Source organism: Chiloscyllium plagiosum, unplaced genomic scaffold (assembly GCF_037043375.1).
Source record: "Chiloscyllium plagiosum isolate Xiang-an unplaced genomic scaffold, Cpla_swu_hap1 HiC_scaffold_34, whole genome shotgun sequence".
In the NCBI taxonomy this organism is placed as follows: domain Eukaryota; kingdom Metazoa; phylum Chordata; class Chondrichthyes; order Orectolobiformes; family Hemiscylliidae; genus Chiloscyllium; species Chiloscyllium plagiosum.
This window is the reverse complement of record NW_028270172.1, coordinates 47156088-47172452: the sequence shown is the minus strand read 5'-3', so window position 1 is coordinate 47172452 and position 16365 is coordinate 47156088. Positions and strand designations below refer to the sequence as shown.

Sequence of the window (16365 nt, the reverse complement as noted above, 5' to 3'; positions counted from 1 at the left end):
TTTCCAAATACATGTAAATTCTGTCCCTCAGGATTCCCTCCAGCAACTTACCCACCACCAAGGTCAGGCTCACCGGTCTATAGTTCCCTAGCTTTCCCTTACCACCTTTCTTAAATAGTGGCACTACGTTTGCCAACCTCCAGTCTTCCGGCACCTCACCTGTGACTATCGATGATACAAGGGTGCCAGCAATCACTTCCCTAGCTTCCCACAGAGTTCTCGGGTACACCTGATCAGGTCCTGAGGATTTATCCACTTTTTATTCATTTCAAGACATCCAGCACTTCCTCCTCTGTAATATGGACATTTTTAAAGATGTCACTATCTATTTCCCCATATTCTATGTCTTCCATGATCTCTACAGTAAACACCTATGCAAAATCCTCATTTAGTATCTCCCCCATCTCCTGCAGCTCCACACATAGGCTGCCTTGCTGATCTTTCAGGGGCTCTATTCTCTCCCTAGTTACCCTTTTGTCCTTTATGTTTTCATAGAATCCCTTCAGATTCTCCTTAACCCCATTTGCCAAGGCTATCTCATGTCCCCTTTTTGCCCTCCTGATTTCTCTCTTAAGTATACTCCTATTGCCTTCATACTCTAAGGATTCATTCAATCTCTCTCTTGTCTATACCTGACATACGTTTAGATCAGAGTGATGCTGGAAAAGTACAGCAGGTCAGGCAGCATCCGTGGAGCAGGAAAATCGATGTTTCGGGCAAAAGCCCTTTATCAGGAATAGAGGCAGGAAGACTTCAGGGTGGAGAGATAAATTGGAGGGGGGTTGGGGGGAGGTGCTGGGGCGAAGGATGGAGGTGATAGGTCAGAGAGGAGGGTGGGGGAAGGTAGCAAAGAGGAGATGACCTTGGGGTTGCAGTGAGAGAGAGACTCACTGAGATTCTTCTGGAGAGAGGAGGAGAACTTCTTCGAGGTAGGCATCCTTGGCAAGAGGATTCGCAGTAAGGTTAAAATCAACGAGGCAAAAGTGAGGACTGCAGATGCTGGAAACCAGAGTTTAGATCACCCCCCACCCCCATTCACCTATTGTACTCTTTGCAACCTTGTCCCCACTCCCATTTATCTCTCCACCCTGGAGGCTTCCTGCTTCTATTCCTGATGAGGGGCTTTTGCCCAAAACATCAATTTTCCTGCTCCTCGGATGCTGCCTGACCTGCTGTGCTTTTTCAGCACCACTCTAATCTAAATTCTGGTTTCCAGCATCTGCATTCCTCACCTTTGCCTATACCTGACATATGCTTCCTCCTTTTTCTTAACCAAAAACCTCAATTTCCTTAGCCATCCAGCCTTCCCTACATCTACCAGCCTTTCCTTTCACCCTAACAGGAATACACTGTCTGTGGATTCTTGTTGTCTCATTTTTGAAGGCTTCCCATTTTTCAGCCGTCCATTTATCTGCAAACATCTGCCCCCAATTACCTTTTGAAAGTTATGCCTAATTTCCATCAAAATTAGTCTTCCTCCAATTTACTACTTCAACTTTTAGATCTGGTCTATCCTTATCCATCACTATTTTAAAACTAATAGTATTATCATCTCTGGCCCCACTGACGCTTCAATCACCTGTCCTGCCTTATTTCCCAAGAGTAGGTCAAGTTTTGCACCTTCACTAGTAGGTACATCCACATACTGGACCAGAAGATTTTCTTGTACACATTTAACAAATTCCTCTCCATCTAAACCCTTAATACTATGGCAGTCCCAGTCTATGTTTGGAAAGTTAAAATCCCCTACCATAACCGTCCTATTATTCTTACAGATAACTGAAATCTCCTTACAAATTTGTTTCTCAATTTCCCGCTGACGACTGGGGGAGGGGTGGGGGGTCTATGATATAATCCCAATAAAGTGAATATTCTTCTCTCAGAGAGAAACTATTTTTTCTTCTAACCTCAGTCAGGTATCCTCTGAAGTGCTAAAGTCTTTTAATCTGTGGGCTTTCTAAACTAAAATTAATCCTTAATTATCTCAAACCATAAACAAGCTAATGGTCTTCAATGTTGGAGGCTGCGGGGCAAGCTGATAGAAACATATATGAGAGGCATGGATGTAGTGAATAATTGGCGATCTTTTCCCAGGGTGGACATGAGAATAATAGACAGCATAGATTTAAGGTGAGAGGGGGAAGTTTAATGGAGATGCGCAAGGCAAGTTTTTTTTACACAAAAGGTGGTGGGTGCCTAGAACACACTGCCAAGGGAGATGATAGAAGCAGATATGATTGTGCTGTTTAAGAGGCATTTACATTGTCACATTGGCAGGCACGGGAGAGAGGATTATGAACCATGTGCAGGCAGATGTGATTTGTTTAGCCTTAGTTTAGCTAATGGTGGGTCAAAGGGCCTGCTCCTGTCGTTTTAGATTACTTAGTGTGGAAACAGGCCCTTCGGCCCAACAAGTACACAACCACCCGCCGAAGCACAACCCACCCAGACCCATTCCCCTACATTTACCCCTTCGCCTGACACTACGGGCAATTTAGCATGGCCAATTCACCTAACCTGCACGTTTTTGGACTGTGGGAGGAAACTGGAGCGCCCGGAGGAAACCCACGCAGACACGGGGAGAATGTGCAAACTCCACACAGACAGTCGCCTGAGGCTGGAATTGAACCTGGGACCTTAGTGCTGTGAGGCAGCAGTGCTAACCACTGAGCCACTGTGCCGCCCCTGTCGTGGACTGTTCTATGTTCATCCATTTTTCTTTTTGTAAACTACCACAGTCAAGTCGATTTTTTATCAACATTAGGGGAGGTAGTGTGTTTCTCTGCTCTGACACAAACTGAACTAGGGCACAGTTCTGGTAAGACACAAAAGTTACCACCACCCATATGCTATTGTTTTAATCAAAATTTGAAAATTGGTATATCGAATCATAGAATTTTACAGGACAGAAGGAGGTGGTTGTTTCTGTACACTGTTCTGATCGAGCAACCCAGGTAGTCCCATTCTCCAGCCCTATCTCCGTAGTCCTCTAAATTAATTACTTTCACATATATGTCCAGTCTCTTTTGAAACCACCTATAGAATCCATTTCCACTACTGTCTCAGGCAGTGCATTCCAAATCCTAACAACTCATGAGTAAAGAAATTTCTCCTTCTCTCATTCCTAGCTCTCTCGCTGACAATCTTGAAGTTGTGGCCCCTAGCTACTGGCATACCTAAAAGTGGGAATAGAATATCCTTCATTTCCCTGTCAAAGTTGTTCATATTTTTGAACACCTCAATAAGGTCACCTCTTAATCTTCTCTGCACCAAAGAGAATAAGCCTGTTTGATCTAATCTTGTATTTAAAATCCCTCATTCATGGCATCATTCTAGTAAATCTCCTGTGCCCTGTTTCAGGGCTTGAGCAACCTTCCCTAAATAAGGTACCCAGAACTGAACACTATTTCAAATTTGGTCTGACTAATGATTTGTAAAGGTCTCACATCATTCCCTTTTGTATTCTTTGCCATTCTTTATAAATCCAAAGATCCTATAAGCCTTCTTAATAACTGATATAACTTGCTTGGCCACCTTTAGAGAATCATGCACATGAGCCCTGATGTCCCTCTGCTCTTGTACTCACCTTCATGCTTACCATTGAGCCCATATTCTTTCTCCCGCCATGTTTCTCCTACCAAAATGCATTAGCTCACATTCCTCTACATTGAATTTTATGAGCCAGCACAAAAACAGAAATTGCTGGGAAAAATACTTGGCTTCTGTTGAGAGAAAGCAGAGTTAATGTTTTGGGTCCAGTGTCCCTTCAGAGCTTGTTCATCTACTCGGTGTCTGCGTTTGGCCAACTTGCCCATGTTCCTCTGAAATCGCTCAACGTCATCCTCACATTATTCTCCCTAGCTTAATATCATCTGCAAACACCTCCATCTCCAAATCATTTATATAAATAAGAAAAAGCAAGAGTCCCAACACTGATCCCTTTCAAATATTACTTTCAAATTGTCTCCAATCTGAGAGAAGCCCATCTATGTATATTCTGTTTCCTGTGTTTTGGCCAACATGGATAGGAAAGGTTTAGATATGGGCCAGATGCAGGCAAATGGGACTAGTTCAGTTTAGGAAACCTGGTCGGCACAGACGTGTTGGGCCAAAGGGCCTGTTTCTGTGCTGTACGACTCCATGGTCATCACCCGCTAAGCATATGCTGATGGCAGCAATGGTTCTTAGTGCTTGCTGATTCCACCTGTGCTATGAAACAGCAAGATGTTTGTGGCTGGCTGTGGCGGTTACAGGGGCATCTTTCGCTGTGATAAAGTTAACTTTAGGTGGTGGCAGGGTCAATATTGAGAAGCCCTGGTCCCAGATAATGTTTAGTTTCAGCAGGAGGGTGGAAGAAGGCTCAAAACCACTGTTGAAAACCCAGGACAAATGGTAAAGCAGGTGAAGAAACCAACAGTCAAGAAATAAACAGTCAATCGGCCAAAAGTTCTTTTTAGAGCAACCGTATTTCTCTGATCTGAGAAGACTGCACAATAAAATGATTTCACTGGACTTGAAAAATTTAACTCTGCTTTTCTTTACAAATGTTGCCAGACCTGCTGAGTTTTTCCAGCACTTGCTGTTTGTATTCATGACAATTAGACAACTTCTCCAACGAGGTAGAAGTGTCAGTGTTGGACTGGGGTGGACAAAAATGACACAACACCAGGTTATAATCCAACTGGTTTATTTGGAAGCACTAGATTTTGGAGCACTGCTCTTTCATCAGGTGGTTGTGGAGTATAAGATCATAGGACACAAAATTGGTAGCAAAAGTTTACAGTGTGATGTAACTGAAATTATGTATTGAAAACGACCTGGATTGTTTGTTCAATCTCTCATCTTTGAGAATAGACATGTTGGTTTCAGTTCTTTCATAGGTAAATTCCAGAACTTTCTTGAAGTTACATTCTCATGTGAATTTTAACAATAGGCGTCAAATCATCTCAAATAATGCATTGTAGGTGTCTGTGCCTCAATGTTCAGATTGATTTTAATCTAAAAAAGGAATTTACAGAATCTTACATGGATTCATGCAGTTTTTCAGCAAACTAAAATGTAATTCTGCAAGTACAAATTCACCCCACAAACTGTGTGTGTGTGTGTGTGTGTGTGTGTGTGAGAGTGAGAGAGAGAATGTAGGTATGAGTATCTGTGAGTGTGTGTGATTGTGTGTGAGTGAGCGTGTAAAGGGGTATAAGTCTGTATTAGGGTGTGTGTATATGTGAGCGTTATGAGAGAGAGCTTGTGTATGAGAGCTCATCTGCATGAGTATATGGATCTGTAGGAATGTGTTTCTGTCTGTCTGTCTGTGTGACGTGAAGTGGGGTCACCTGTGGTGTAACATGAACCCAGGTCCTGGTTGGATTCCCATGGGTTTATGTCACACTACAGGTGACCCCAATGCACTGCGCATGCGCGCGCGCACATTGTCACCCTCCTACAGACCCATACTCTCACGCAGATTATCTCTCATGCACAAGTTCTCTCTCATATGCTCACATATACTCTCTCACACTAGACCCCTTTACACTCACACTCACGCACATACTCTCTCACAGACACTCAAATCTCCATGTGCGCGCGCACACATGTGTTTGTGGGGTGAATTTGTACTTGCACGATTACATTTTAGTTTTCTGAAAAACTGCATGAATGCATGTAAGATTCTGTAAATCTTTTTTAGATTAGAATCAGTCTGAACATTGGGGCACAGAAAGCCTCACACAGGGCACCTCACACCTTCAATGCATTACCTGGGCCGACAGGCATCTATTGTTAAAGTTCACTTGAGAATGTAACTTGAGGAAAGTTCTGGAATTTACATATGAAAAATGTGAAACCAGATGAGAGACTTAACAAACAATCCAGGTCTTTTTCAATATATCATTTCAGTTACATCACACTGTAAACGTTTGCAAAAATTCTGTGTCCAACAAGCTTATACTCCACAACCAGCTGATGAAGGAGCAGCGCTTCGAAAACTAGTGCTTCCAATTAAACCTGTTGGGCTATAACCTGGTGTGTGTGTGATTTTTAACTCTCCAAAGCGGTGATTTTGTGGCCATGTCTCCTCTGTGTTAGGAGGGGTCAGTTAGCAATGCTAAAACATAATTTTGATTACTAAATTGCTTAAATGGTTCTTTTTCCTATCACTAACCTGGATTGCTTCTGAAGTAAGGGTTTTAAAGTTTACGGTTTGAACTTTAGTGTTGTATCATTAAATAAATATATTCAGCCGAGATAAACACTAGAAATGAAATGAGATGGATGATCTCTTTTCCCCATTTCATATATTATTGCAAGGCTTGTATTGTTATTTATACTACTTTTCTGTCACTCATTTATTTTGGGCTTGACATGATCAGTCACTTGGTTTTCCATTTGTTGATATACTTTGGTGGTATGTTTTTACATAGCTTGGTATCCAGGTCTCCACTCCCACTAGTTGTGCCCCTTGCTTTTATTATCCTTGCTCTCTCTGCTGTTTATTCTGAAGAACTATCTGATTCTGATGAATGTAAATGATAAATGAATGCAAGATACAATCTTTGCCCTCTGTTGATTATTTAATTTATTTCTGTTTTTCTAGTGCATATGAATGAATTATACATAATTAAATATGATAATTTATATTACATATGTATATGATGTACTGTTCAGTGAATTTGTGCCCGTTGATACCTGAGTGAGTTTCATGTCGAAATATTTTCTTACATCCTGCAGCTGTCTCTTGTTTGCACTTTGTTTTGCTATTTTTTAACATAAAATATCATTACTCAAAGAACTAATTCTCTGAACTAAACCTAGTTACAGCATTTGCCACTGTTTGGTATTTGTCAGGGACCTACCCAAAGCGTTTGTAGCAGTGTCCAGAAATTCAGTTCAATTTGAGAGAGAGAGCCTTTCACCTTTCACCCCCCGTTGGAGGAAGCTTCCTGCTATCTTTATCTCCCTTTTTACTTCATTTCTAAAATCTTGAGGAAAGCTAATCTCTTCAGTTGATTTTGTTGACTGTCCCAGCTTGGCTTTATACCTTTGAGTCTGTTTCTATTCTTCTCTTCCACCTCTTTGTGAAGTGCCTCAGGATGTTTTTCACAGTTAAGTGAAGTAGTAGGTAAAGGTTCCTGAAGAAGGGCCTGTGCCCGAAACGTCGAATCTCCTGTTCCCTGGATGCTGCCTGACCTGCTGTGCTGTTCCAGCAATAAAGTTTCAACCTTGCTGTAATTATTACAGCACGATTACATGCTAGCATCCTAAATACCTGCCAATCTGTATATAATCAAGAGATCATGTGAAAGACATTGGTAACTCTGCTCGTAACTTACAAAACTGTGGACTGAGCCATGATTGGTGATTTTGCTTTTGGCACAACAATAGCATAGCAAATCTGCAGTTGCAACAATCAAACTTGCATTTGAACAAAGCTTGACAGTAACCATGGTTTTGAAAATTAATTTATATCTTTGTCAAGATTAGAGTGACCAGCAGCAAGTTTCAAGCATAATTTTAATCATACTATAGAGAGCCTTAATTTACCTTTCACCTGCAGCATTTCTGCATTGTGACCCTTTGGTCCCAAAACAAGTAGGTAAAAGGTTTCTAATTGGGGTTGTTTGTTTTCAGATTAAATAGTAGTTTTGATGTAGCTGTGAGCAGGTATATTTAAAGGGTTCCTTCAGCTGGTCTTGGTTTTTTTGTAACTTGTTACTATGATTTCAATGAATGCTGCAGCTTTCAGAGGAATGGATGAATTTAATCCAAATCAGAGTTAATTTGACTTTTTACAAATCTCATTATTCACTTTATAGTCATGATGCCTTAAAAGGCATTTGAGACAGGGCCGTGTCATTAAGAAACCAATCACCATTACAACTTCAACCCTGTGTGCGTGTTTCAGTTCCTTAATAAGAGAGATAGGTCATTTTATTTCATGTGGCCACTTTCATTTGATATCTAAAACTATAACATATAGTTGTCATTTTTGCTATTGTATTTTTTTTGTCAACTATTAATCATGACTAAGCTTGTGTAATTAATGAAGCTAATGTCTTATATGCTGCATAAAGACTTACTGTGTTGAATTTAATTTCTAGGTCAGTGTTGAAGTTCTGATGGAACACCCGTTTTTTGTTTTCGGAAAAGGCTGGTCGTCATGTTGCCCGGACAGAACCTCTCAACTCTTTGGTTTGCCATGTTCAAAACTTTCTGTTGGTGATGTTTGCATATCTCTTACACTGAAAAATCTAAAAAATGGCTCTGTCAAGAAAGGACAGGCTGTTGACTCAACTGGTGTTTTGTTGAAGCACCCAAAGAATTATAGTATACCTGAGAACAGGCCCCGGCACTTGGAGCGAGAGAATGGGGTCGTGCAGGGAAGTGTACCAGTTGTGTCAGAAAATTGCAAACTGAAGTTTTCTGAAACCAATACAGTACAGTCTGCAAGGTCTTGGCTCAATAAAACAGAGGTCGGGCGGCCTCCAACAAGGAAAAGGAGGTGGTCTGCTCCTGAAACACGAAAAGTAGAGAAAACAGATGAAGAGCAGCCATTGAATCTTCCCAAGCCTTCCTTCATTCCTCAGGAGGTTAAGATTTGCATTGAAGGACGGTCCAACGTAGGCAAGTGAAGGCACTTCGGGGAGCAGTGGAAGCTCAAAAATTTAAAAATCTATAATACTGTACTGTAGACTTAAAGCTAGAAAAAAAACCCAGTATTTACATGTTATCTGCTTGTTATTTTAGTTTTTTTGTTAATAACATGTTGTAATATCTTCAAATGGTGTTAAGGAGGAGACTGGTAACTGTTCTTTCCACATAGTTCTGACTATTCACTGCTTAGTGAATGCTCTTAAGAAAATTCTCACCAGGATTATTCCTATCATGATCAGAATCCATTAATGTCTTCTCTGGTACTGTTTTTAATTTCTTAAAAATTCAGTTGATATTTAGTAATGATTGGTGCCACTTTCTTTTTGTTTTCCCCACGTTCACTTGAATGTTGTGCAACACAACAAAGTGACGGGGTGGTCTTTAAGCACTTGCAATTCAGTAATATTTATTTACTGGGTATCTTGGTCTGAATGCTCAAAGTCATACCAAAATGACAAGTTTAGTATTATCTGTAAACACTGTTATCCATGTAGAGCTAGATACTGAACTGTAAAGGAAAAGGGAACTGAAGAATGATTTGTCTAGAACGAATTGTAGATTCAAATTGTCTGGAAGAATGAGAATCATTGATCCTGATTCTTGTGTGAATGATTATGTATGGTAGCAGCAGTCCACTGATGACTGCTTGTTCAGAAAGCACTTTTTAAATGTAATGCTTCAAAAATGGGAAAAGATCCCACAGAGAGTTAAAACAGAATCTGGAAGAGAAATCCTGGGTTATCCAGTGTTTAACTGTTGTACTTTTAAAGCATTTGACAATTTGCACACCTTGAGAGTCAACAATCATGCAGTGAATCTGTTAGTTGTGTTTTCTCTCTCTACCTTTTTTAAAAAAAGGGGCAATTTTAAAAAAAAAAGACGTAGCGATCATTGTTTGGCCTGCCTTAGCATTGGGACCTTCCCACAGTGTTTCTTCGGATATCAAGTTGAGTGGCTGGCTCAAAAGTCTGTCATATCTATAAAATTAAATCTCTCTTAGGACAGCTCAAAATGATACCAGTAAATGTTCCTAGTAACTTGCCATTTTAAAAAAATATCAAATTCCTCAATAAACAGATCTTTGAAAAATTAAAGATGGGTTCAAATAGTGTAATAAAAAGGTTTCTTATCTGCTTAATTATATGTTACACAGGAATGTCAGTGTACACCAGTGATATATTATGATTCTAAGAATTTGTACAGGATTTTACTCATTCAAATCTTTCAGTCATCTTCAAGTAGAGTTTAAATTAGATTCTTTTTTAGTATGACATACACAGTGCTTTTCCAAGCACAACACAACAATTCAAATGTAATTCATCAAACATGCAGTATTTAAAATGAACAAAGCCTCCTTTGAAAATGCAGTTTTTTTTTCATAATAGGTTCTCAAATAAAACTGAAAATTGTTGGAAGTGAACAGGGGGTGATAGCTTTTTTAATTTGTGCAAGTAACTTGAAGTCTAGCTAGCTTTGGAAACTTTCTAATTTCTTAACTTGTAGCTGGCAGTTGCATCTTTAAGATAATATTCCAAAGCTGTTTCGAGATCTTAATGGGGAGGGGAAATGTTGGGTCAAAAGACTTGGGTATCGTAGAAGCTTATCATAATTAAACCTCTGAACCACGCACCAAAATAGCTGGGCAGGTTTTCAATATTTTGCACATTCACATTGCTTGGTTAGTGCTGGGTTCCTAATGATAACACGTTAATTCTGCTCAGTAAATGCATTAGCCCTTTCATTAACTTGCTCAGGGCAGTCACATTCTTTTATTTTTTCTTAACGTCAGATGGTAAGAGGTAATTGAAATGGAAGAACAATGGAGTACAGAGATACATATGAGATTTTAGCCAAAATAATCCAGTACCACTATACATTTAAACAGGTGATTTTGTTATTCCCCAGCCTGGAAGCAGGGACTCATTTAACTGACTGGTTTTGCTGAAGAAACACTACAGGAAATAGTCAGGCACAATGCGAAAAATTTAGTTACTTGTTTTATATTGATTTATAAGTAGGAATTCCAAATGTAGAACCATGCCAGGTCATACTCGATCCAACTGCCTGTTGCTCTGAATTTATTTGCTTGTGCAATAACCTTTTATTAAAAGTGCCAAGTTTAGTCAGAAAGTTCACATCTTTTAGCTTACATTTACAAAACTATTATTTGCGTTTTTTGCTTTTCTTTGTACTGCTGCCTTTTTTAAACTGAGTCCCTGGCCTCCTCTTTTTTTAATAAAAAAAAAGTAGCTGGATCAGAATACAAGGAAAGTTTTTTTCATTTATAATCAGATCAGCCGTGTGCCTCTACAAAATCTGATTCGCAATAGTTAACTGACAGCAGGCTATTTTTTAAAAGTTTCTAGTGGACAAAAATAAAACAAGAATTCGCACAAAGGTAGTCAGGGTAAACCCACCTGTAAGTAGACAGTTACAAATATTTACTGACTGTTCCTATAGTAATAGAGATTTCCACCTACCACACCTTTTTAATTTGTCTGGACAGGATGATTGGAGAGACCCTTTCACACCTCTTACTCAGGGATGGGGCTGGTGTGCATGTGGAACACTGATATAACCAGAAGCAGCACTTTCACTAACTCTGAAGCCTAATTTCTTTTTAACAAACCTAGCCTCAAATATTGTTACCTTACTGATCAGATTGTCATAGTGCTGTATCTGGTTGGGACCTTTGTAAACAAATTGCTTTCAAAAGGTTTAACAGTAAAGGCTCACTCATCGATTAGTACAGGTAACATGAAGCTATTGCACATGGAGATTTGAATGTTGGTGGAAGGTTACTCAGTTTTTGAAAGGCTTGGATACTGTTTAAACTAGCTTTGACTTTCATATCTTGTAATATATTTGAGGGGGGTACCATTAAAGAAGTTGAAGGTTAAATTTAGTTGTATATTTTAATTTGTAATGTCCAGGAGATTGATCTGTTCAGGCTGTGGCAAGAATGAAGTACTGTACAAAGAGGCTTTTAGATGTGCAGCCAGTTTGTGAATAGTCCCAGATATGAACTGCTGCTCCTGAGTTTGCTATGTTTTTGGTTGTTAGTACCTATTGAAAGTTCTAAGTCTTCCATTGAGAATCAATTAGAGGCGGTAATTGTCTTTTTTGTTTTCTTCATGGACTGACTAAGCTGTGGTCACCTAATGGCAATGGCCAGTAGATGCAGGAAAATGGGGGCGGGAAAAATGTTTTGCACCTTACTGATGAGGAGAGAGATTTTTCAGTGCATAAATACGTAGTTAAGAGCTTTCATTGTGAAAGGGGGACGTTTTCCGTACACGTGCGTATTCTATGTAATTCCAGTGTACAATATTGTACTTGCACTAGCTTTTTTTAAACAATTATACAAATGGAAGAATTCATATTCTATTTTCTAATCGTGGTGTGTCTATTTGTAGGATACACTCGGGTCTGTTGAATTTTATGGTCCCTTTCTTTGATGGTGCTTGCAGGTTTTCTAGTTAGAAGTTATTTCATTATGATGATAATATTTGATCCAGACTTTGAACAAATTTTGTTTTAAAGAAATTGTCTGTATACCAGTACAAGTTTATTGTTTCAGTATACTCGTACTAATAAAATAACAGTGCCAACAGCAACTGTTTCCTCTAGTTGCTTGTTTCCAGTTCTTTTATTTTGCATTTTGTATCAATCACTTAACTTCAAATAGATTTATCAGGCAACTGAGCAGTTCAGCTGCAGAACACGCAGTAGGCATAAAGCAAAACGTTTCATGCAGTAAAGATGGTGATACCAATTTGTTACAATCAGATTTCTGTAATATTATGTTCTTGTGAAGAAATTGGTAAAATAAAGAATGAAAAATGAGACGACATAAATATAGGGTAGAATTTGTGATTGTATAAGGAACAAGCTTAAAAGAAAATAACAGTGCATTGCAATTGCCATTGTGCAAACTTTAGAAGTCAGGAGTTAAGACTCCTGATCAAAATATGTCTTCTCTTAAAATAGTTACCTAATCATTTTCTTTGCTTTATAAGAATTGGCTGCTGGTCTTCACTATCCAGTGCCTCAGACATTCATTCGAAGTCACTGTGTATTTTACTTATTTCAGTTTTAACTACTGTGTTTCATTGCTCACAGTGCAGTCTCCTTTAGATCAGGAAGAGTGACCAGTCATATTGAGTGGTGATGGCTTTTCAGAATGCCTCCCAGTTCATAAGCTTCCTGAGTTTCCAGTTACAGACCATTTGGATTCGACACCCTGTTCTCAAGCTCATGTTTGTCCTTGCTGCAATGTTGTAGTAAAGCTTAACACAAGCTTGAGGAACAGCATTTCATCTTCTGATTCAGCATTTTATAGTCTACTGAACTTGATACAGAGTTTAACAATTTCAGACAGTGAACTCTCTTCCCATTTTGATCCTTCTTTTAAATATCTGCTAGTCTGAATTTTGTTTCTCCCATTTATGCTTTCAGATAGAACTCAGGCACATGCTCCACAATGATACCTCACTGGATACACATTCTCCTCTCCTCCTTTGACAGCATTCCACAAGAGATCATTCCTCTGGGACACCTGGTCCACAGCTGCTCTGCTCCCACCACGTCCCCATGGTTTGTCTCATACAACCGTGGAAGGTGGCCCCAGAAACACCTTCCAGATGACGCAGCAGTTTACCTGCACTTCATTCAATCTAGTCTCCTTATTCCCTGCTCACACTGTGGTCTCCTCTACACTAAGGAGACAAAATGCAGACTGTTTTACCAAATGTGCTATCTGTAAAATAACAATGTGGCAGAGCTTCCAGTTCCATGCAACACACTGCTCTGTTCTCAGACCTACTGCAGTTCTCCAGTAAGGCTCCATGCAAGCTAGATGAACATCATATCATCTCATCTTTCAGCACAGCCAATCCATTTGGAACTACCTATACTCCCTTGCTTGGCTTATGAGAAACAATCCTTTTGTCTACATAGCCATTTTTCTGTCTCTCTCTGGGCCCTCTTCTCCACCTATCCACCATCTACTTTCTTTTCATCTTTTTCTCGCTTCTTTCCCCCCACCCCCCACACACCACCGCCATCATCGGCATGATTACCACTTCTTCCAAACTGCTATTGCTTCTGAAGAATGGTCACTGGACTCAAAACCTTAACTCTATCTTCTGCTTAGAGATGGTACCAGACCTAATGAGTTTCTGCAGCACCTGCCATTCTTTGTTTTACTCTCTATATTCCTCTATCTGATGAGACACCAAACTTCTGTCAATTCTGATGTAGCAACCAGCAGACATGTCCACCGCCTGGTCAGTGAACTGTGAATTAATGTAATTTGTTTCATCTCCTCTCAGTTTTTTAAATTTCCACTTGTAAAAATAAACACAAGTTTTAGTTTCAAGTGAGTTCAAAGGTTAGTTTATGACCATTCTATTGCTGAAAGCTATTAGGTAAAGAGCTATTAGATAGAGTACAAATACAGAGACTAAAAATAGATAAACGGGGGTTTTAAAAATGAAAGTCCGTTGACTTCATTATTGGTACGGGTCTTGTTACTTTAAGATTTCTCTTTACGAGGTAACGGGATTGATAACTTGAAGTCATAACAGAGCAGTTGTAAAGGCTTCTGTAACTGAATAAGTAGAGGTAACTTGCATAAGGGCGTTCAACAAGTACAGCGGCTGTGAGAAAGGCGGTTTCTGGTTCTTCGCAAGTTCTGCGATTACGTCTCTTTGCAGCTTGCCTAGATTTTTGGTAGAACTGTGGTTGATTTCTGAAAAGAAACTATTCTTTGAATTGAAAATTTTTCCCTGAGTTCATGGTAAGTTCTGGTTCTTAAATGGAGTATCACAATTTTACAGATCAAACATAAGATGGATGCTATTTTGTGCATTATTGTCCATAAAGTCAAAAGGCTAGAGTTCTTGTTGTCTGAGGATAATCAAATTCTAAAAGGTTTCCTTTATGATTGATGTTGAGATAACATGTCAGTTGGTCTGATTTTTAACTGGTAATGAACTAACAAGAATCAGCAGTGCAACATCTGGCAGTAATTTTTATATGTTATGTGTATTATTTAAAATTAACATCTTTAAAAAATATACAATGTTATAATGACATGGTCGTAACACCAAGCCTTTGAATATATTGAATGATATAAAATCCTCTGGAGTGGAAAATTCCAAAGATTCACAGTATTTCTCAACATCTCAGTCTTAAATAATCATTTCCTTATCATGAGAGTGCTCCCCCCTTATTCTAGCTACCTCAACTAGGGGAACGTATCTCTAGCATCTGCAGTATTTTACATTTATTCTAATGCTCGAACCCCTATTGTTTTTAATCATATAAATGATTATAAAGCAAATTGATCAGATTTGCTCATGGTGCAGAAATTACAGGAAAGGCTGAGGTAGCAGCAAAATATTGCTGCATGGAAACACTCACAAGCCAACTATAACAAAATGCTAACACATGTAGCTAGAACAGTAGAATCATGTAGATATTTTATAAACTGATACTTCCTGTGAAACATTGGTTACCAGAAGTGTACATTTTGACCGTGGACATGGAGGTTTTTGGTCTCTCCAGAAGGAAATTCTGATAACTGGACTCTATGCCCAAGCTCCCAATTGATTCTCCTGAAAAGCAAAGCTCTGCGTCAAAAACACAACTTCATAGCATTTTCTCTTACAATTATAAAAGTTACACTAGCCAAAATACTGTTCACATCTCAATGTCGCAAATGAGAGATTGATCACAAATGGAAAGAATAATTCTGGAATTATCAGAGAAGCTTGGAAGATTAGAAATGAAGAGGTCAAGTAAGGCAGCTAACTTCACTGAAGTACGCAAAATATGAAATGATGTCTAAGTAACCTTCGTTTATGTTTAAGAAAGTATTTAAGAAAAATTTCTGCATCTTGAAAGATTTCATAAACATAGGCAATAATGTTGTGGATATAGCAGCAATTGTCTGGAGAGAAGGGAGGATATCACCTTGCAGTTTAGGCAAAAGTTGGAAATGACAGAACTTGCAGTTTTCTGTATTGTCACCTCAGTTTCAACTGGTGCTATAAGGTGAAGCAGTCTCTCCAAGTTAATGGTGCTGACTGTTAAACATGTCACTCTGAAACTACATCGGATTTTGAGGTTAAATTAACTTCTGCCATGAACTAAATGTTTCTAAATTATTTTAATACATTTTTATGTTAACCCTGTTCAAACCTTTGTCTTGGTTTGGAATAATGCTGGCATGTGATGCAAAGCACTGCAGTTCACTTATAGTTCATAGTGTTGTGGTTAATTATGTACTGCTTGGGTTATTTGAAATGGAGACTTTTTTGGGAGATTTCTCTTGACTGCACCATACAAACAAGCCCATAGTAACATGGCTCATACATTAAAAGAGGTTTTATGTAAAAGAAAAAGACAATTTGTTCAAAATCATGTTCTATTTTTCAGTGAGCAAAGATGATTCTGAATATTGTCAGTAAAACATAGATGCTTCTTTGTATTTTGTGTTAATGTACATTTACTTTCTGTTATGCAATTTATCCTTCAAGCCCTACAACTGCCCATGGTTCATCAACTGTAGTAATACTGCACCTTGGCATTCTGTTGAAACTATTCAGACCAGGGCTTAATGCCACTGAACAAAATATGTACTTTGCAGGTTACTGCAGTGACTGCCATTTTATGACACGGCTGGCGATGATTTTCTTCTTACATTTTCAA

General features: G+C 38.9%; 1 protein-coding gene across 9 annotated transcripts in view; it reads left to right on the top strand.

Moving 5' to 3' along the window:
* Positions 1–12278, top strand: part of atxn1a (ataxin 1a) — a 375415-nt gene extending 363137 nt beyond the window's left edge. For 8 of the 9 annotated variants that reach the window (XM_043719063.2, XM_043719064.2, XM_043719065.2 and 5 more), the window contains one exon: positions 8097–12278. In XM_043719063.2, the coding sequence (XP_043574998.2) occupies positions 8097–8627 (531 nt within the window). In that variant the 3' untranslated portion in view covers positions 8628–12278. The remainder of the gene's footprint in view (positions 1–8096) is intronic. The other variant, XM_087978653.1, reaches the window with a different exon arrangement.
* The last annotated feature ends 4087 nt before the right edge of the window (positions 12279–16365 follow it).